This window comes from Magnolia sinica, chromosome 3 (assembly GCF_029962835.1).
Source record: "Magnolia sinica isolate HGM2019 chromosome 3, MsV1, whole genome shotgun sequence".
In the NCBI taxonomy this organism is placed as follows: Eukaryota; Viridiplantae; Streptophyta; class Magnoliopsida; order Magnoliales; family Magnoliaceae; genus Magnolia; species Magnolia sinica.
In genome coordinates, this window is record NC_080575.1 from 124,766,950 (window position 1) to 124,787,309 (window position 20,360).

The window sequence follows — 20,360 nt, forward strand, 5'->3', positions numbered from 1 at the left end:
CTCTCTATCTCTCTATCGATCTCGCTCTCTTTCAATCTCGCGCTCTCTCGTTCTCTCCCCCGAATCCCTAATTAGGGATTTGTAATTTTCAATCCCCACCGTAGTAGGATGCAGATTATGGATTCAAAATTGAAAATCCCTAATGAAGGATTTATAATGTCAATCATGCTTAATTATCATATCTAACCGAGGAAAATGAAAGAAGAGAGGGGAGGGCATTTTCTGTTTTCTTTTTATTTTTTGCATGCTGTTTCTTTTTATTTTTTATTTTTAACGAAGATTTGGATGAATTAAGTGGGGTGTTTTGTAATTTTTGTCGGATTTTTCGCAACCGTTAATCTTTTTGGATTTTTAGATGATTGGGACTGGATTATTTGATTACTGTAGAGTTTATCCACCGACTGTGGACGAATGATCATTCTTCCAAGGAGCTTAATTTTATCCAGTTCCCTGCCATTGATTATGTCCACAAATTCCCATGGGCCATTAAAATGGGGTGTGATGGGACTATAGGGGCACTTATGGGGCCCATTATGATGTATAGGTTGTATCCTGCCCGTTCATTTTTTCAAGATTATTTAACGGTACGAGCTCAAAAATGAGGCAGACCAAAATCTCAAGTGGACCATACCACAGGACGCAGCGGTGAGAATGACACCCACCGTTGAAACCTTCCCAGGGTCCACTTTGATGTTTATTTGCCATTTAATATTGGCTTGATCCACAACTTATGCAGTTCTCATTCATAGGTGGTGAAATCCCACTAAGGCATGAGTGTGTGGGGGGTGTGTACGTGCGTGTGTAATAAAAAAGTAAAAAAAACTTACGCAATTCCCAAAAAGTTTTTTATGGTGAGCGTTCAATCCACACCGTGGTTTATTTTAGTATTGGATCTGCTTCACTTTTAGATTCATATCCTAAAGTGTCGTGGCAAAATGGATGGATGCCTAAAACCCACACATCACGGTGGGCCCTATAGAGCCAGTGTCCCGGCAAAATGGACGGATGCCTAAAACCCGTACATCAATGTGGGCCATACAGAGTCCTGAGCGGGATGGAATCTGCTTCCAAATTTTAAATGAGGCTAATATTAATGTGTTTTCAGTTCACTGGGATTGAACTTATGAACGTTTTGTTTGGCATATAAACATCACGGTGGACTTGGGAAGGTTTGTCGTTTGGCCTCCTTGAGTTTTCCATCCACCACATTTTTTGTTGGACATAAATGATGAATCCAGTGGATTTCTATCAAACATCACGGTGGGCTCACAATGATATGTATATGTTTTATCCACGTTGTTAAGTTATTTTGAGTCATTATTTTAGGTCATGTGCCCAGGAATGAAGTATATCCAGATCTAAAGTGGACCACACCATAGAAATATGGAAAATAGTCTTGATTGAACACTCACCATTGAAAACTTCCCAGGGCCCACTGTAATATTCATTTGCCATCAAACCTGTTGAGTAGGTTACAAAGACCTGGACGAAGGGAAAAAACAAATATCAGCTCGATCCAAAACTTTTTTGGTCCTCAGGAAGTTTTTAACGGTGGTCGTTCAATCACTACTGTTTCATATAGCGTGGTCCACCTGATATTTTGATCTGCCTAATGTTTTTGCCTCATGCCTAAAATGATCTGGAAAAATGAATGTACGGAGTGGATAAAACGCATACGTGGTATTAGGGCCCACAAAGCACCGTCCAGTATCGAGTCGCCACTGACCGCGACAGTAGGCATCCCCACAGGGAGGGCATCGGCAACTCGTGTCCGCATGTTCCGAAGTGAGACTCTGTCGTCATATTGCAGAGGGTCCGGGGTCTTGCCGAGCAAACCTCTCCTACTTCTTCCCCAAGATACACGCGTGAGCCGCGAGTGCAGTCGCGCGAGTCCCGTGAGCAGCTGACGAGTTGGAAGTCCTTTTACCGATCTGTCACCGTCGGTCTTTGAGAAGGAGAGGCAAATGGCGATCTGTTCATCTGCGTCTGGATCTGAGAGCGGCAAGGGATGGATAGTGCACGGCTTGCTGGCTGGAGCGGCATTAGCAGCCGCGGCAGGGGCATACGCCGTAATTTCCCTCCGCCAATCTGGCAAATTCCGGAGCCGAGTAGTCGGCATCATCCCTGCCCGCTTTGCGTCCTCCCGTTTCCAAGGCAAACCCCTCGTCCATATCCTCGGCAAACCCATGATCCAGGTATTACTACCACCACATAATTACCATTTTACCCCATTCTTTTTCCTACAATTCCCCCCCCCCCCCCTCTCTCTCTCTCTCTCTCTCTCTCATTGCTACTCATGCATCCTATCCATGCAAGTGGGCCCACGGATCGAAGATCCAGACCGTTGATCTTATGGGCCTTGGCGTTGATTGGGGATGTCCGAGAAATCTTCCATGAGAAGATCCTAGCCACCCAATCTTGGCCTTTCTTCTGGACCAGTGATGTTGTTACCTTCTACTTGCACACCAATACTCGAAGGGTATTCCCCATCGATGATGGAGCCTGTCTGATTAACTGTCTGGATAACCGAACCCTGGGCTCCACTTCGATGGGCAACTTCATTAGGACTCTCTCTGCATCCCGAAGCATGAAGACCGTATAATTCCCTTTTCTTTGTGGTATAATCAGCTTTGCATCAGATGGGGGACATGTAGTTTGTGTGCGTCAACAACAGAACATAATCTGGACTGTTCATCTGGTATGACTGACCGTGGATGGGTCAATGCACACAACTTGCATGGATAGGATAATCCTACCCTTTCGATTGCTGTGGGCCTCTTAGGTGCTGACCATGGTGACGATACAGTAGAGCTGGAAGGACTGGAATATGGTAGAGCCATCTCTCCACAGTCCGCTTGGCAGGGAGATGTATTTTTTGGGGCCTTCCATTGATCAGGCTATATCAGAGATGGCTCATGTTTCAAAAATCATACCAATTAGACAATTCTATCCGTCACATTTCTCCAATTTGCCTTTAAGGATGTTTGACTGTTAACTATTTTCATCTCCTACATTGTCGCTTTGAAGCCCACCTTCAGATGGATGGGATAATCGGATATTTGTGTAATTGGAAACACTACCCATCCAAGGTAAGGGCAGGTAGATGGATGGGCCCAATTGATTCATTACTCTGTCACTTGTACTGTGGAGAGTTGGCTCTACCATATTCCAGGTTTTCCAGCTTCAGCAAATCATCTCCTGTTGACCCTTGCCAGTATACTTTTTCCATTTGTAGGCCATCTATCGGATGGCTAATATTGTCCCAGCAGTTAGATTTTCTTCCGTAGCTGAACCATGGTGTTGTTTGCCTGATGAACGCTCTGGATCATGGATCTCGTTGGGACCTATTGTATAAATGGTCTGAATCATGGGCCAACTACAACAACCAGCTTTACGGCAGTCCCATACTGTGAATCAAATCATTTGCCTATATTCAAATTATGCCCATCTGAGATTATGGTCTGCATTTACTAACATTAGATCACCTACAACTGGTTGCACATGCAACCAAGCTCACATGCCAATGTATTTGATATTGGTCCCCACCATAAAGATCCACGGTGCAAAATTCAGACAGGTCAACTCATTAGGTGGGCTGCATGCAAATGTGAATCAGAATGATGACGGGTCTGATTTAAACTGCCCATTGTTGCCATGAGTGGGGCACACCTGTTTGGAACTAACCTGATTTGTGTCCAATGATCTTCATAGTGGGGCCCACCTCATGCACTTTTTTTTTTGGAGAAACGATGATTTTTATTAACAAAACTAAAAACAGAAAGAATCATGCATTTAGGCTCTCCAGAGGAGATCAAAAGCAATCCTTTCATCACTAAGTATGGACCAGCCTAAAAAGGAGGAAAAGCAAAAACAAAAATTACGAAGAGCATGGGCAAACTAGCCTTCCCTCCCCTAATGTGAATCATTACAGATTCTTCCAGTTTCTAAGTATTTCTGCCGTTGAGCACTTGAAACTCTTGCCTCACCAGCGCCCAATTGAGATCACGTGGAACATCTTTCTTTTTAGAGCATCTACTGTCAAAGCTACATCTTCAAATATCTTTGCATTTCTCTCCTTCCACATACCCTGTAGGACAGCTCAAATGTCCTACATGTATGGTTTAGTCATGAGCTGGGTTGTTCACATGTAACTGGTGTTAGTAATCATTCCTCTTTAAATGGAAAATAATTTCCTTGGCCTGTTTGGACTGTTGAAAACCAATGTGGATATCGAAAATAAATGTCACATTTGAGGAAAATCAAATGTGTGGAAAAGAAACCATAATAACCTGTTTTTTCTAGCACACGTTATTCCCATAAAATATTAAAAGGTACCTATTTGTGTTTTCACAAATGGGGAATACTTCTCACCTGTGGAAATTGATTTCATTTCCATGGTTTTCCAGAATTTTCCACCAATCCAAACAGCCCCAACATACGGGAGCAATGGAAACAGTGAAACACTTTCTTTTCTGTGCTAAAATCTGGTATGTTGGGCACACTTTTTTTTTTTGAGAGAGGGCCTGTTTGATTTTCTAAATCTTTGGTAAATACCTGGTAAATAAGCAATTATTACATTTTCATCCTGTTTGAAAGTACGCTGGTATTTCTGCTTTTAAAACCGGTCCAAAAAGGCTTGTTTAAATTTGTGGGCCCCACCATGATATATATGACATCTGTGCTGTCCATCTTTTTTACCAGAACATTTTGAAGCATGAGCCGAAAAATGAGGCAGATCCAACACTCAAGTGGCCCACACCAAAGGAAACAATGGCCCCAACAAGTTTTTAACGGTAGGTGTTCAGTTAACTTTTTCCTGTGGTGTGGTCCACTTGAGCTTTGGATCTGCCTCATTTTTTGGCTTATGTCCTAAATTCAATTGGCATAACGGGTGGACGGTGTGGATAAGCCACATACCTCACAGCGGGCCCCAAATATATTTCAATCCTTGGTTTTTGTGTTCAAAAAGTAGGCCTGTCGAATCAAGCATTGCGAACCATGCGGTAATTACTTAAGGAAATAATCATTACCCATTTACAACGTATTTATCGTGGATTTGGAAAATCAAACAGGCCCTAAGAAATCATTGCTGGATTGTACAGTTCATTATCCTATGGAGGTCTTACACTTCAATGCTTTAAACACATGCTTCCAACCATCATATGCTTTAAGAAAAAAACACTTCCAAAAATTTGTTTGGTCCTTAGAGAGAAGGGGCCTACTTTTTCGCAACGAATAACAACCATGCAATGTAAATGTTATTTGTAACTAGTGGGCTATGGTTTGTTTTTATAAAAAAAAACTAGTGGGGTATGGTACAAGCAATGCATGTAGAGAGATGGAGTGGTTTTCATGGGAGAGGGGGACAGAGCAGTGGGAGTTATTTATACTCTAGCATAGTGTAATGGGATACTTGGGCACTTTTGAATGGTACACTTTGGCATGCATCAGGTCAATCCAACTGTCTATGTTGCGATAACCACATTGGATTAATGAATTCGTTTGTTGAATTTGGGCCATCAATTGTTTCATTTGGCCATCCATAACTATCCCTCAATCAGCCAATTAAAAATTAAATCACCATATATTTCTGTTTAATATCTATCTAAATCAATGCCCATAACTTGTACAATTTATTTTGGGTTTATGGTATTTTACTTGTACAATTTCTTTGTGCCAGAGTATCAACCATCTCACTCTACCAGAGTATCAAAGTTTTTCTAGTTTTAAAACAAAGGGCTTTGATGAACAGATGGTTGGCTGCACATACTTAAGGGAATGACTTAAATACCATTTCTTTTGGGTAAATCCCTTTCCATGTCGTTCAATAAGTCAAAGTTTTCCCTCCTCAAGACTAATTGCTGGGGAAAATTGTCCAAAGCTACTTGCATTATATATGGTAGAGATGTTCCTTTCTTTATAAAGTTTTGTAGTATCTTTTTCAAGATGCATATGACTTCTACATATTTTCTCATGTTTAGGCATCTTTTAGTTCCCAAGACATGTAATTTGCAGCTGTATATTTTATAGAGACAGTTGCTACTGAGATTTTAGTTGCAAACTTACCATTTCAATTATCTTTACAGAGAACGTGGGAGAGAGCAAAGTTGGCCACAATGTTGGACCATGTCGGTATGCATGTGTGCTTCCGCTTCATTCATTTTCATTTTTTTGTACTTTGAAAGATAATTGACTCCATATGATGGCCTTTCAGGAGGGTAATAGTTTGAGCGAGTTGTTTCAGAATTATGCATTTTACCTGGGACAATGATCAAGGGCAGTAGGGCTGCCACTTGGGTTTGGGTCAACCTGAAGCAAACTGACCCAACCTGAGTTCAGGTCAGGTTGGATCGGGTTGTCAGGGTCCTCGGGTTGGGTAAGGGTCGGAAAACTCTAACCTGATTTGAAATTATGTTGGGTTTGCATTTAGAAAATTCAGGTCGGGTTGGCAGCGTCACAGGTATGTGGGTTGGGTTGGTTTAGGGTTGACTAGAGAGGAATCTAGGTTGGGTACCTCGGGTTGGAATTCGGGTCGGGTTGGGTCAGGCTCGGGTTGACAACATCACATGCATTTGGATTGGGTTGGTTTAGGGTTGAGTAAAGAGAATTTGGGTTGTGCACCTCGGGTTGGAATTTGGGTTGGTTTAGGCTGCAACTTGCAGATTGGTTCCTCTAGAGGTTGGCTCGTTGACCCTCAACCTAAACCGACTGAACATGCCTGAGTTGCACCCCTAATGGCTGTGAAACCATGTGTATGAATAGAATGAGAATCCGTGGAAGGCTTGTGTATGTGGTATGAATAGAATGTGAATCCATGGAAGGCTTGTGTATGCGTATGAATAGAATGAGAATCCATGGAAGGCTTGTGTATGTGCATGAATAGAATGAGAATCCATGGAAGGCTCGTGTATGTTCATGTGTAACCCCATCTGAGCGGGCACATGCAGGTTTGAAAATTGGTGTGTTGTTTATGCATGTTAACAAATGTATTGTATTTAGTTTGTCTTAGGTGTTTGGCTTATAATTTATTGGTCTGCTGCGTAATTCACCTAGTGCCTTGTCTTTTAGTTGGTTGTGGATTCTCTGTGTATCAATGCAACTATATGGATGCTTTTCTTTATGTCATTCAGCTCATCTAGTTCACATTTCTAGTTATCTTCTTGCACCAGTGGTGGCAACAGATGATGAAAAGATTGCAGAATGCTGTCGAGGTTTCGGGGCTGATGTCATAATGACATCGGAATCTTGTCGAAATGGTAGGCCCTTTTGTTTCTTTGTTATTATGCATCCTGAAAAGTTTCACTCTAACTTCACCTTGTGTTTGTTATTTAATTTGCAGGCACCGAGCGCTGCAATGAGGCGCTTCAAAAGCTTGAGAAGAAGTATGACATTGTTGTCAATATTCAGGGCGACGAGCCTCTTCTCGAACCTGAGATAATAGATGGTGTTGTTCAAGCTCTTCAGGTAGTTTGTTTGAGTAATGCATCCATTTCATGACAGCAGACATCACCATGTCATTTAATTGCATACATAGTGGATATTGTCTGCACTGTTTGAGTTGCCCGATCTGTATAACATTATTAGTAGACTTATATTGTCGACTGCAAAACTGTTTTATCCCAGTGTGGAATGATACTTTTTTGTAGTTTTGTTTTTTTTTTTTCCTTCTTCCAAACCCCAACCCCCCCCCTGAATTGATTGAAATCTCGAGCGAGTTCTGTAGGGTGCACCAGATGCAGTGTTTAGCACTGCTGTCACATCCTTAAAACCTGAAGATGGAACTGATCCAAACCGAGTGAAATGTGTGGTGGACAAGCATGGTTATGCCATCTACTTTTCAAGGGGCCTGATCCCATATAATAAGTGAGTTCCATGGTTTATGTTGGTTTGGTTGTGCTAGTAAAAATGCATCCTTCATTGGCTACAATCCATGCACTTATTTGTGTATTCGAATATTCCACAGGTCAGGGAAAGTCAATCCACAGTTCCCATATTTACTTCATCTTGGTATTCAGGTATTAAAGTAGACCATCACTGCTGCTACCATCATTATCACAGCCTTGTCCCTGCTACTTTGGATCGGCTTTATGAATCATGTTCTACCAGTCATTCATATCTAAGGCCTTATTACTAAAGTAGGCTATAGTATGAGAAATATTTTTTTCCAAAAATATGATTACTCAAAAGACTGTGGCCTTGTTGGATGTCCCACCATTCACAGATTCTCCTATTCACATATCACCTTGTCCTCAAATTGCTGGGCAAGAATGTGTGGTCAGGCCATGAAAATGAGGGTGGAAGATCGACACTATTACTTCTCGCCGCGCTTCCTTCCCCACTTTACAGATTGGGATGATTTTCGCACCGAGCTAAACTCATCCAATCTGTAGATTGCATGGCTGACAGCTCACCTGTGCAGATTTTGGGTACATTCAAACAAGCTCCATGATCTGGTACATCTGTCTGGTTCTAGGCCACTCCCAACTAATGCATTAGCTACATCATGTATTGGTCTGAAGCGCCTATCGGCTGCTGATGCATCTATTCTTGTGTCTAAACAGAGCTATGATTCAAAGTTTCTAAAGATATACCCACAGCTTCCTCCTACCCACCTGCAGTTAGAAGAAGATCTAGAACAGCTTAAAGTTCTTGAGAATGGCTACAAGATGAAGGTATTTATGAAATAGTCACACGCATTTCCTGCTCCGTATATCAGATTATCTTCTCATATTCAACACTTGACTTTTTTTTTTTTTTTTCAAGACAGTACCTTATAATAATAATAATAAAAAAAATCAGTTGTCTTTGCAAAGTTTCTGTTGTAGAATTATGTTGGTGTTCAAGAAACATGCCTTCGATGTGCATGAACTTCCTCTGACTGTAACGGTGGTGGAGAAACTCAAGGAGTTTTAGACAGAACCAACAAGTTCATGACTCGACTGAGTTTGTCAACTCATCTGACCCACTGTTTTTTTTTTGGCACTTAAAATCTTGTGTAGAAACTGACAAGTTCATTATCAGTTATCAAGTGTGGTTTCTGTTCTTATCAGTTTTATATCTGATACATGTCCATTGGGCCACATGATATTAAATTAATTCATGTGGGGGATTGCCTGGCACATAAGTCCTTTACCCATGCGTCCAATACTCAATTTTTTATTTTAAACTCAACCGCCTTAACCCAAGCCCTAGATTGGTGCCTCTTCCTTAAATCCGCCAAGATCAAAGACTTCCAATTTAGCTCCTAATTCATTAATAATGTTATCCGCATGCATAATCTTTCCCCAAAAAAAGTTATTTGCATGTGAATGCATGCACGCACACGATACTCAAGTTGCAGCTTCCGTGCTTCACAATCTCGTGATGTCTTGGCACTTTGAGATACAAAAGTAGCTTATTTATACCTTTCACCTGATTCAAATAATTAAATTATTCAGATCAAGTTCTGAATACATCTAACTTTATCACAGGTAATCAAGGTTGACCACGATGCCCATGGTGTGGACGCTCCAGAAGATGTTGAAAAGATAGAAATGCTGATGCGAGAAAGAAATATCAGTTAATAGAAAGCAACTTTGAAGCAACGTCAAAGACCAGATGGAACACATGAATATTTGCGGAAATGTGTCCCCAATCTGCATTTTGGGAAGGTTAGTGTGTAGAAATCAACCAATTTAGACTGTTCTGTTATTACTTGTGGTGGATCCAGTTTATTTGTTCTTTTTTTTTTTTTGGTTGTGTGCGCTTGTGTGCGCACTAAATCCAGATGTATGGGAGAATGATAGTAGGAGAAACTTGTATCTGTGATATTCTATGTTCTTGTAACAATAATCTCTGAGCAATAGTGGTGTCATCCTGATAGCAAAGCAGTCAATTAAAAGGATTGATCACCTACAACCGGTTTTACAGCGCAACCTTTTCTAAGTGTCTTAAGAATCTCCGTTTCCAGGTTTGCACTCGAAAATATGATGTCTGGTGGAAAGGGGGATCGAAAATATGACAGTTCTTGTTCATGAATTCGTGGAATGATTAAGCTGGTGTTCCATGGCTAAGGAAACCACGGCGCCCACGGGCTTTCAACGGGTAGGTCTAGGGTAGTTCTTCAGACCTATTTGATAAAAGTACCTACATGGGACCCATTGCTTAATATCCAGCAAATAAAACCTGCTTTAGCAAGTGGGCCAATTTCCGAATTAAGGTTTAGCCCTATTTCTTAAGTGGGCCAATTTCTGAATTAAGGTTTAGCCCTTTTTCTCAAGTGGTCCTAAGGGTGAGGCCCATGTTAAAATAAGGCCTTATCTTCTCAAGGCCCAGTTTACACATTAAAGCTCTGCCTGTTTGGCTGTTTCTGGGCTACTGCTTTATTGAAAACTGGGCAAGAACTAGGGGCAGCCCTAACCATTGGCCATCCCAAGCTGGACGCCTTGTGACCCGGATATCTCTGGTGACCTAACTGTGTGGCCCACCGTGATGTATGTCTTTTATCCATCTGTTTTGCTAGTTAATTTTAGAGCATGGGCCCAAAAATGAGGCAGATCCAAAGCTCAAGTGAACCGTGCTCCCAAAAATGAGGCAGATCCAAAGCTCAACTGGACCAGGGTAATTTTAGAGCATGGGCCCAAAAATGAGGCAGATCCAAAGCTCAAGCCGACCATGCCACAGGAAACCGTGCGAATAATGACATCTACTGATGTTTATTTGCCATCCAGCCTATTCATAAGGTCACATTCCTGGTTGAACAGAAAACACAAATATCAGCTTGATCCAAAACTTGTGTGGCTCCCAAGAAGTTTCCAACTGTAGACATTCAATCCTCACTGTTTCCTATGGTGTGGTCCACTTGAGCTTTGGATCTGCCTCATTTGTACGGTCATGCCCTAAAATAAGCTGGCAAACAGATAGCATGAATAAAACACATACATCACAATGGGCCCCACAGAATTGGGTCACCAGGCAATCCGTGTCCTCCCAAGCTGCACGCTGACGGAAGGGGACCCAAAATCCAACCGGCAGGTCCATGCCAATTCCAACCATGTGTAAGTTAATGGCTTGCGCTGAGGCATACCCCTCGTGTCATTGCTGTCTTTTTTTCCTGAAGGTAACAGCAATAATAAAATCATGGGCCCACAGATACATCAGGCCAATACCAATCATACCTGCGAATTATGCCGATGTGTCGAATTCCATGTCTACGAAAGTAATAATTCATTGATCCAGACTATTGATCTGATGGGCCTGACTGTCATATATATTATTAATGCAAATAAAAACATGGTACACATGCCAAAGGGCCAAAGATAAAAGAGTTGGGTCTTCCAATCTGAGGGTTTCGGGACACCACCGCCCATCCACAGTGGGGTCCAGGAGATAAACAGTCTGAATCACTAAAAACAAACCACATGGATATAATCGATGTCTTTGGAAAACCACATACCTGCCAAATCAACGGGCCGGATTCGAGGCCAGAAAGGAACACATCAGGCTTTAATGCTGCCTTAGCACCAAACACTAATTTTTAATACGATTGCCAAAACATACATTCTCAAAAATTTCCAAAACTTTCACCAATTCCACACACACACACACAAAAGGTGGCAAAACAATTATTAATCTAATTTCTATAGCCACTACTCCTGGAAGAGAATTGCCTTGTGCTGATGACAGAGGCTCAGGCAATCACTTGCCGCACATTCGTTCCCATATCATATGTAACCTTGGTTTCCTGCCAGGAGTGTAAATCCAGGTAAATTGGGGGGAGAATGCCAAGGTTCGAAATGGCCGCATCTGGATTTTCAGTAGTCATAGACATGATCGCTGTACATATGCGCTGTCATGTTCATGGATTGAAGCATAGCTTCTCCTCGACTGTTAAAGGCAAAGACACAGATTCCACCATTGTTAACATCAACTGCACGAAACCTGCATTTTCAAAACCATTGTCAAGCATACTCCTTTCCACAACTTAGTAGAAAAAAAGGGGTGCATCACAAGGGTCCCACTCTATATCTGACCTGGCCACAAAAGTAGGCGGGTCAGCTGGGCCACCAATCTATACAAAAAAGGGATGGCTTAAACAAGATTGCTAGTGGTCCAGCCAGATGACTGGACTGGCCTGATTTTTGGGCCAGGTCAATGCAGAGCATGGTAGGATGCTCTGCATATTTGCCAGGTTGGCACATAAGGCCACGTGTAGAAATGCTACTTCATTTATGATTAGTGGGTTCCATAATTTTTTCCAGATCCCAAAGCAATAAAACCAATCCATAACCATTCAATGTCTATAATGAACAGTGTTTTGAATAGGCGTAGCTACGATGCTACTTAGCGTTAGCAAATAACGTAAATCCCCTGTAGTGCCGTAGCATATGTAGTGTATGCCATAGGGGTCGTAGCGTATATACCATCGTAGCATACACTATGTTTTTTTAATTTTTAAATGATAATTGTATTTTGTATTTTGTATTTAATACTCTCAGCCCATGGGATTTTAATTTCTCATATTTGTGATTCGTGGTTTTAACTAGACATTATTAATTAAAGTGGCTTTCTTAGAAAGTTGTTGATGTGATAATGATTTCATTTGGTTTATATATGTAGATTGGCTTTGATCAATGATAATTAATAACTTGTTTCAACATGCTTATACTTGAAAAAATGAATCATCTTTTAGGCTATATATATATATATATATATTCTTACTATTTATCATATTTTTTCTGTTTTTAAAATTTAAAAATAAAAGTATTGTGTAGCGTAACAGAGGACTGAATGCTACCCAACATACTACTGCCATTTCAAACACTGATAATGAATAAATGCCCAAGAGATCTAACCTCTCTGGGCCAAGCCCAAGAGCTGTGCAAATCAGAGCCCGCAAGATTGATTTGTGCGTGACCACCAAAAAATTCTCTCCCTGATGAAAGAAACAGTATGTGGGATCAGTTACATTAGAGGAATGCTAATTCCATACATCCCATCTTTGAGCAATGAATGCAAATGCATCACACGCGCCAACTTGGGGATGTGTATGGCATCCAGCATACATACAGGGTGGTCAACACGGTGCATGTTCCATAGACCAAAAATATGTATGGCATCACAGCTGGTCTATTTATCAGGCCAGGCGGATGTGTACAGATAAATCCATGCTTAGAAAAGTGACAATCAATGGTCTAGATTCAACGTGCATCTGCCGCTCTCCTGAAGAGTGGGCCAGCCTAATCTTTAAAGTAGGACACATGCACCTAATGAATGTCCTGGGTACTGGCACATGTAGTGAATTCATGTTTGGTACTGGAAGATGGGGCATCTGTAATCAGCATTCCTCATTCAATGATGCATTTCAGTTCAAAGAAAGAAAGAAAGAAAAAAGAAAAAGAAAAAGAAAAAAAAGAACATGCAACAAAATGAGCTTACAGGTGTAGACAAGATTTCCCGCCAAGCCTCTCTTGCTGTTCCCCATAGCTTCCGAACAGGATATATCCCATTCACATTAAAATTCACTGGATCTTCTCTCCACGTAGTATATAACTCTGGGTACTTCTTCTTAGCGTCCACTGCCTCCAAATTCTGAATGTGATTATGAGGGGCCATGCATACATGACAAAAAAAAAGAGATGAAACAAACAGGACACGAGCACAACGGACCATTTTTCATGCCTTCTAAGAAAAACAGGTGGACCTCCTTCAATGTGTCCAGGAAAACCAGCGGCGGTTCCCTCCCATCCCATATGAGTTCAGCACTTGACTGTATTAAACATCTTAGACTCAGAATAGATCAGCAAACCAGCTTGAATCTTAAGAAAGGCAACGATTCTCCAGTTTACTATGAGAGTAGTTATACGGTCCGGATGCATCAGGATGAGATTTTTAGCATAATCTGTACAAGTGGGCCCTTGTTGACTGTAATCAACCTATGTAATAGACTATTAGATGGTGCTTGACTGTAATCAACCTATGCAATAGTCTATTACATTGCGCCTGTGGAAGTTTTATGCTCCCATTGCCGGTCCCAAGCATGGATAAAGGAGGGTCGTGTCAGGTTGGCAGCCAGTGTAAAACTTACACCAAAACTTCCAATATGAATCCAAACAACATGACATTCCAAGGTCATGCTACAGGGTTCCCTGTTACGGCCCTTGATAGAGTGGAATGGAGGAAAAGGATTCAGGTCACTGACCCCAATTAGTTGGGATACGGCTTAGATTATGATGATGATGAGTCCGTACAAGTGGGTTTATAGTTCCAGATCACAACCATTGATATGATGCACCCTGCTGTGGATGGGGAATGTTGTGGAAAAGATTCTAACCCTTTAAACAGTGGCCTATAAATACAGTTAAGAAAGAGATAAAGCAATTGTCTAGAAAAAATAAGGCCAAAGATCGGGTGGATATGATCTTCCAAGTTCCAAAACACCAACATAGAAGATTTTGGCATTCTCCTTCCAGGTGGTCAAATCAGATCAACAGTCTGGATCTCAAAACCACGGGCCCAACTTGTATAGACTGGTCAATCAGGACCATGTACTTCCTCTTGCAGAGAAAGCAGGCCTTCTGATAGAAGCGTCTGAACCTTTGCACGAGAAATAGGACTAGCGAAACACTGATCAAATCTTAGATTGCTCAAGGCTTTCCGGCACTTCTCCGCCTGACTCACTCCAGTATCTGTTAAGAGAGATAAGTTTGAGCTTCCCTGCAGATAGATATTGACTCAGTTATCAACTGTATTGTGCTGCAGCCTACAACTACACTTGATCACCAGCTCATGTCACTAAGCTAAACTGAGATTCCAAAATAGTAGCTAAACTGAGATTCCAAAATAGTATCATGTCCCTAGAGGAGCTCAAAATTTAAGGGTGTGTTGGGATGCCCAGTTGAACTGAATTACAATTTCATTATAGAGGATTAGACCAAAGTTTCATGATTTCGGCTGCATTTGGCTAATTTATGCGCTGTTTGGTTGCCACTTAAAAAATGAGTTCATCTTTTAGTTAGCAGTAGTTATGTGTGAGCAATTTCGATAAGGATTAAAAATAATATTGATAACCCATAACTTATATAAACTATCATCTCTAATACATAATTATTGTTAACTAAAATGAGATGAAAAATGGGGGCAACCAAACAGGGCTTAGTAAATAATCGAAAGTTTACAGGATTCTAAGAGCCAGCCCGAAATAGTAACATAAAAAAACATTAGGCACCTCATTAGAAAATGAGAAGAATTAGTGTTGAATATTGAGGATTTTACAGAATACTCAATGAACAATTCCTTCATTTCTTGTATAGATTCTAATTTAGCAAAGGATAACAGAAACAAAAACAACCAGAAAATCAATATCTTTTATGGCACTTCATAAGAAAAATGAAGTTAAGATGGCTCCAGTGGATGAGACAAAAACCCAATGTTAGAACCAACATTTAGAAGGTTCCGTGCCATGATCATGTCTGCCATAATGCTGAGAAGCAAACTAACCTGAATTCTGCTGTCTTGATTCCAAGAGCTAAGACCATGCCTCACAAGAGTCACCTTTTTTGAAGAAGACAAGGGTTCGTAAGTAAGAGATGTTGTAGCCCCTTTGAAATCATAAGCCCCACCAGTCATAGAAGCATCTTTCTCAAGTTGGTCTGCTTTAGAACATGTTTTGCAACAACGATGAATTAGTAAATTCAACTGTCTGCATCATAAATCTCGATCTGTTCACATATGCATATATCAACTATAACCACCTGCTTTAAAAACAAGATTGGTAACCTGCCATCAATAAAGGCTGCAACAGAAGCACAAGTGAATTGAACTGTGAATTTTGATAACCAAGATGAAATGTCAATAATTGATGGGGTTTCCTAACATTCACCATGAGGAAAGTAGAACTCAAATTGAAGTTTTCTTTCAGATCCAACTTTATCTTTTATTTCTTTCTTTCTTTTATTTTTTATTTTTATTTTTATTTTTAATATCTCTTTTGCAAAACCGACTTGAAAGTAAAATGGTTGCAATCCACCCCTCTTTCTTCTTCTTCTTCTTCTTCTTCTTCTTCTTATTATTATTATAGATAAGGTAGGTTAAAAAAATCAAATTAGCCAAAGGCATGAGTTCGTGAGCCCATGATGAAGTTTCAATCAACTACTTCCAATATCCACGCCAGGAAACTAAGAACATAAATCAAGTAAGCCCAAACAAGATGCCCAAACAGGAATATACACTGCCAGATTGATAAACTATTCATACCAAAAGGATTATATCCATTGCTAAGTTGCGAAGAGTTCAACCACAGCTAATCTCATATCCATCAAATAAGTGGAGGATTTATTAAATTGTGAAATGTTACCCTGCCATAATGCGGTGTGTTTCCAATGCCAGTGACCTCTGTTGAAAACCCCATCCCTCAATATGAATGCTAAGGAAGCTACAATAGGACTATTTCCACTCTATTAGATTGACAATTGCAATTGGGTTCAATAGTGCATCCGAACACCCCAAAGTGACATACTCCCTCAAGAGTTAGAAAGCATTTCCTTGCGCAAGCATTTCAAATACTTACCTATATTAGAATGTCAGGGTCAAATATTCTCAATAAAGAGAAACAACTAACAAAGAGGGATCATCAGGCATTTAAGGTTGCAAAATTTTCAGAATCTGTTTATCATTCAAAGTCTTGTACCATAGACGATGCTACTCAAAGTCTCAAACTATTCTCTGACATTGTAATGCTTAATCATTCAATGTCAGGTTCGTAAATACTTATTTCTTCAGCTGTTTGTTATTGGGGATTTTCGAAATTCTCCTATTCAAAACCTTCCACATTCATCGTAAGGAATTTGCAGTTACAAAGCATGAATATAGCCTTCCCATGTTAGATTAGGAGTGGCTAGTTTATTTTACTATATACATTCATGTCCAACCAGTTGTATGCTAATTACCAACAACACACACAATAATCAATAGATTTTATATCCAAATTATTGAATTTGACTATACAATCAGCCCATATTAGGCCAAGTATTTCAGCTCAAACCTTCTACTTTCACACCCTAATTTAGAAGGCCATTCATAGCCTCTTGTTTTGATTCTAATTTATTAGAAATTTAATTACTCTCACATATGTATTTGTTTGAGGAAATTTTAATTTACCAGATCATTGAAAAGTCAGATATGTAGGTCACATTTACCCCAACACCTGCTATGGTGATCTAAACCCTCCAACATTTCCGTGTCACATGTGGACCATTTGTGGTAGCTGTCCCTTTGCAAGCCACCACGCTGACGATTGTGACCATCTGTTATGGAAGGTATTAGGGCACGGCCCATCAAACAACTGGGACAAACCAGATAATCAGATTAAATTACTGAAACACAAGCCCTGCCTATACCACTGCTGGAGGATCAAGTAAAAAAATTCAGTTTCTTTTGATCAAGCATTATATTGACATCTCATTAGTTTTGCATAGACTAACATCGGATTAATATATTTCCAAAGTCAATTGATAAGAAATCTCAAATGAAATGCACAGAAAAGCTCAAGAAATCAGACTACACAAGCTGATATGTTAGCATACGGTAAAACAGTGAAACAGAATTCTTCATGTGATCAATCATCAAGAACAAACAGATTAGAAATTCAAACATGGGTTTCTCATTGTGGATCAAAACGGTTCATGCAATCCAAAGTCACAGAACAATAGAAATTCTACTAGTCTAAACAACTGTGCGGACACCAATTGAATCCAATTGACTTTGAACAACCACATGAATAACAATAAGTTCTGTAGAAAAATCAGCAACAAGGGTCGATTCCAGTACCATCAAGACCACTAGTTTTCTCATAGCCAAACATGCAATCCTCACTAAATTCAAGACCAAAATCCTCTACAACACCTGCTTTCAGCTGCAGATAAAACACCTATGCTTTTTGGGGCTCGCCACATTGTATATGTGAATCCACTCCATCCATCAGGTGGGCTCCTCTATGCTAGGCCGTGGGGCCAAACATCAATCAGATCCACAACTCAGGTGGATCACACCACAAGGAACAATGGGAATGGGATGCCAACCAAATAATTCCACGTCGGCCCACTATGGTGTTTATCTTTCATCAAACCCATTCAAGGTGTGACTCACCAGAATGAAGGGAAGATCCACAAATCTGCCTAATCCAAAACTCTTCAAGCCACAACGCATGAATTTGGATGTTTTAGGCACAATCCACATCTTTCCAATTGTAGTGGCCCACATGAGCTTTTTATCGTTGTATGTACGGTTAAGATAAGGGTTATCAAGTGATGGATGGAGCCGATTTCACATATACAACATGGTGGGCCACAAAGAACTTGGTGCTGTTGTAGATAATTTCAAAATCCAATATCTTGTCGGGCTGATTGCAGTTGGTACGATCTTTCTCTAATGCATTTGCTTCCATAATCTAAAAATTCATCAAAAAATGCCTAAAATTCGAAATGGGTCCTTGTGATTTTCCCCATAATATCAACGCACCACATGTTATTGATTTCCATGTCCTAAAAATATTTTTTTTAAAAATCTTTTATTTATTTACTACTATTTTGTAGTGAAGAAGATGAGAGAAATCACCAGCCGCTAAAACGACGTCAGAATTAGAAGAAGAGCGGATTGGAAGGACGGACGGAGAGCGGTTGCGAGGGGGGAAGCGGTGAGAGCGTTGGACGGTGGAGGCCGACGGACCGAGATGAGGTGGGGTGCTCACGATAAGAGATGCGCACCCCATCGAAAAAAAGAGCGCCTGCCTTCAATCAATCTCGACCTCATCTTTTCTTATGTTTCATGTTATAAACTTATCCGTTGTCGTCCGTCTCCATCTCGCGCCACAACATCGGGAGAGTGTTTTTCTCAGGGGTTATTTGATACTCGGGCTGCGTATGACGTTTGATACGCAGGCACATAGTTTCAAGACACTCAAAGTAAACCGAAATGTATGTTTCTTACATCCATGTCATCCGTCCGTTTTGACAGCTCATTGTAGGGAATGATCTCAAACAGATTCAAATCTTAGGTGGACGAAGCCACAGAAACATACATGATTGAATACCTACCATTAAATTTTTTTTGGGGGCCACTGTAATGCCTATATTCCATCCAACCTGTTGATAATGTCACAAAGACCTGGATTAAGGGGCCACACAAATACAAAACTTCTATGGCCCACAATAAGTTTTTAATAGTCAAACACCACCGTTTCACATTTTGTGGTCCATATGAGATTTGGATCTGATTCATGTTTTCGATCGTGCCCTAAAATAAGCTTTCAAACTGTATGAATGGCGTGGATGTAAGTAAAATAAATCACGGTGGGCTCCACAGTCGGGGATCCATCAACCTCATATCCACCAAAGCCCCGCCCTCTAAAAATCAGATTTGTTTGGACAATCCTACCGTCCTCTGATTTACGTACACTTGGTCTTCATCAACAGTAAATGTCCAGCAATGTACTATGTAGATGATCGAATAACAGTCACTTTTGGTTGCTGATTCATCTTAACTGGTGCCACGTATGCAATTTCTTTGTAATTCCTAACTTCCTGCGTATCATCCACCGCACTCTCACAGAGTATCATAGTACTTCACGTGGTTTTTTTTTTCGTCCTCAAATTAGTACGGAATCTAGGGTGACATATTCCTGGAGACGTCTGAGTCTGATGATAGTTTGCCACCATTGTTAAAATAGTGGAGGCTCATGATTTGGGCTCTCGACAGGCCCCACTTGTCTAGGGCCGGATTTGAACTGTTCAGGCCAGTCCGGGCTGATGGGCTGGCCCATTCACAAAACTTATAAAATTATGCTGATGAAGTGTTAAAGTATATCAAGATAATATTACTAGATTAAATTATTTCCTTATTTATTAATTAGATGTATGTGTGTCACTATCTTTTTATATATTTTCTTACATAAACAGGGAGAGAGGAATGCTTAGCTACGCACCATTCTCAGCAGTTCACGTGAGAATTTTTTGAGAACTCATTTCCGGTGATATAAGCCCAAAATATGAACCGTCTAGACAGAGCACTCTATGAAATCAATAAGGCCTAATTTTTACCTTGATTCAAAACTTTGGTGGGCCATGATGAAAGAGAGATAATTCAAGGAAGAAAACTACTTTCTTTTTCTATGGTCCACTAGAGTTTTAGATTAGGGTAAAAATTGGGACTTGAGAGATTCAAGTGGTGCTGCATCATATGGACGGTTTAGATTTTGGACTCATATCACTCGAAATGAGTTTTCAAAAAGCTATCACAAGAACTCATGAGAGCCTGTACACGAGTGATATGAGTTTTCAAAAAGCTATCACAAGAACTCATGAGAGCCTGTACACATTCCTAATCAA

At 40.5% G+C, this 20,360-nt stretch overlaps 2 protein-coding genes and 1 pseudogene across 9 annotated transcripts; 2 read left to right on the top strand and 1 right to left on the bottom strand.

Annotated features, from left to right (window-relative positions):
- Nucleotides 1-1,780: 1,780 nt before the first annotated feature.
- LOC131241153 (3-deoxy-manno-octulosonate cytidylyltransferase, mitochondrial) lies at nucleotides 1,781-9,853 on the top strand. Of its 3 annotated transcripts, none has more exons than XM_058239849.1 (8): nucleotides 1,781-2,195; nucleotides 6,087-6,132; nucleotides 7,153-7,256; nucleotides 7,340-7,464; nucleotides 7,724-7,863; nucleotides 7,964-8,015; nucleotides 8,562-8,672; nucleotides 9,471-9,853. In XM_058239849.1, exons 1-8 carry the CDS (start codon nucleotides 2,009-2,011, stop codon nucleotides 9,561-9,563), a joined length of 858 nt encoding a protein of 285 aa, XP_058095832.1. In that variant the 5' UTR covers nucleotides 1,781-2,008; the 3' UTR covers nucleotides 9,564-9,853. The 3 variants fall into 3 exon arrangements, with proteins under 3 accessions (XP_058095832.1, XP_058095833.1, XP_058095831.1); XM_058239848.1 differs by having other exon boundaries at nucleotides 1,785-2,195; nucleotides 7,170-7,256; XM_058239850.1 differs by lacking the exon at nucleotides 6,087-6,132 and having other exon boundaries at nucleotides 1,782-2,195; nucleotides 7,170-7,256.
- Nucleotides 9,017-9,130, top strand: LOC131241611 (U2 spliceosomal RNA; annotated as a pseudogene).
- A 1,627-nt stretch (nucleotides 9,854-11,480) lies between the features above and the next one.
- Nucleotides 11,481-18,811, bottom strand: LOC131241157 (probable 2-carboxy-D-arabinitol-1-phosphatase). 6 transcript variants are annotated; one of them, XM_058239859.1, is made up of 8 exons: nucleotides 18,592-18,680; nucleotides 15,732-15,799; nucleotides 15,478-15,629; nucleotides 14,575-14,694; nucleotides 13,648-13,747; nucleotides 13,417-13,556; nucleotides 12,834-12,913; nucleotides 11,481-11,919 (listed from the first exon to the last, which is right to left on the bottom strand). In XM_058239859.1, the coding sequence occupies exons 3-8, from the start codon at nucleotides 15,604-15,606 to the stop codon at nucleotides 11,793-11,795; spliced, it is 696 nt and encodes a 231-aa protein (XP_058095842.1). In that variant the 5' UTR covers nucleotides 15,607-15,629; nucleotides 15,732-15,799; nucleotides 18,592-18,680; the 3' UTR covers nucleotides 11,481-11,792. The 6 variants fall into 6 exon arrangements, with proteins under 6 accessions (XP_058095842.1, XP_058095838.1, XP_058095836.1 ...); XM_058239855.1 differs by lacking the exon at nucleotides 15,732-15,799 and having other exon boundaries at nucleotides 11,481-11,865; nucleotides 15,478-15,632; nucleotides 18,592-18,810; XM_058239853.1 differs by lacking the exon at nucleotides 15,732-15,799 and having other exon boundaries at nucleotides 15,478-15,632; nucleotides 18,592-18,808.
- Nucleotides 18,812-20,360: the final 1,549 nt, after the last annotated feature.

What these genes read in the sequence shown, in the direction of transcription:
- LOC131241153 (XM_058239848.1), top strand. Translation starts at nt 1,965, where the DNA reads ATGGCGATCTGTTCATCTGCGTCTGGATCTGAGAGCGGCAAGGGATGG. An exon ending in TCGGCAAACCCATGATCCAG is followed by an intron (nt 2,196 to 6,086) that starts GTATTACTACCA and finishes TTATCTTTACAG; the next exon opens with AGAACGTGGGAGAGAGCAAA. An exon ending in TACTTCATCTTGGTATTCAG is followed by an intron (nt 8,016 to 8,561) that starts GTATTAAAGTAG and finishes GTGTCTAAACAG; the next exon opens with AGCTATGATTCAAAGTTTCT.
- LOC131241157 (XM_058239853.1), bottom strand. Translation starts at nt 18,745, where the DNA reads ATGGGGTGCGCATCTCTTATCGTGAGCACCCCACCTCATCTCGGTCCG. An exon ending in TGACGTCGTTTTAGCGGCTG is followed by an intron (nt 15,633 to 18,591) that starts GTGATTTCTCTC and finishes CATGTTCTAAAG; the next exon opens with CAGACCAACTTGAGAAAGAT. An exon ending in GGGAAATCTTGTCTACACCT is followed by an intron (nt 12,914 to 13,416) that starts GTAAGCTCATTT and finishes TTCTTTCATCAG; the next exon opens with GGAGAGAATTTTTTGGTGGT.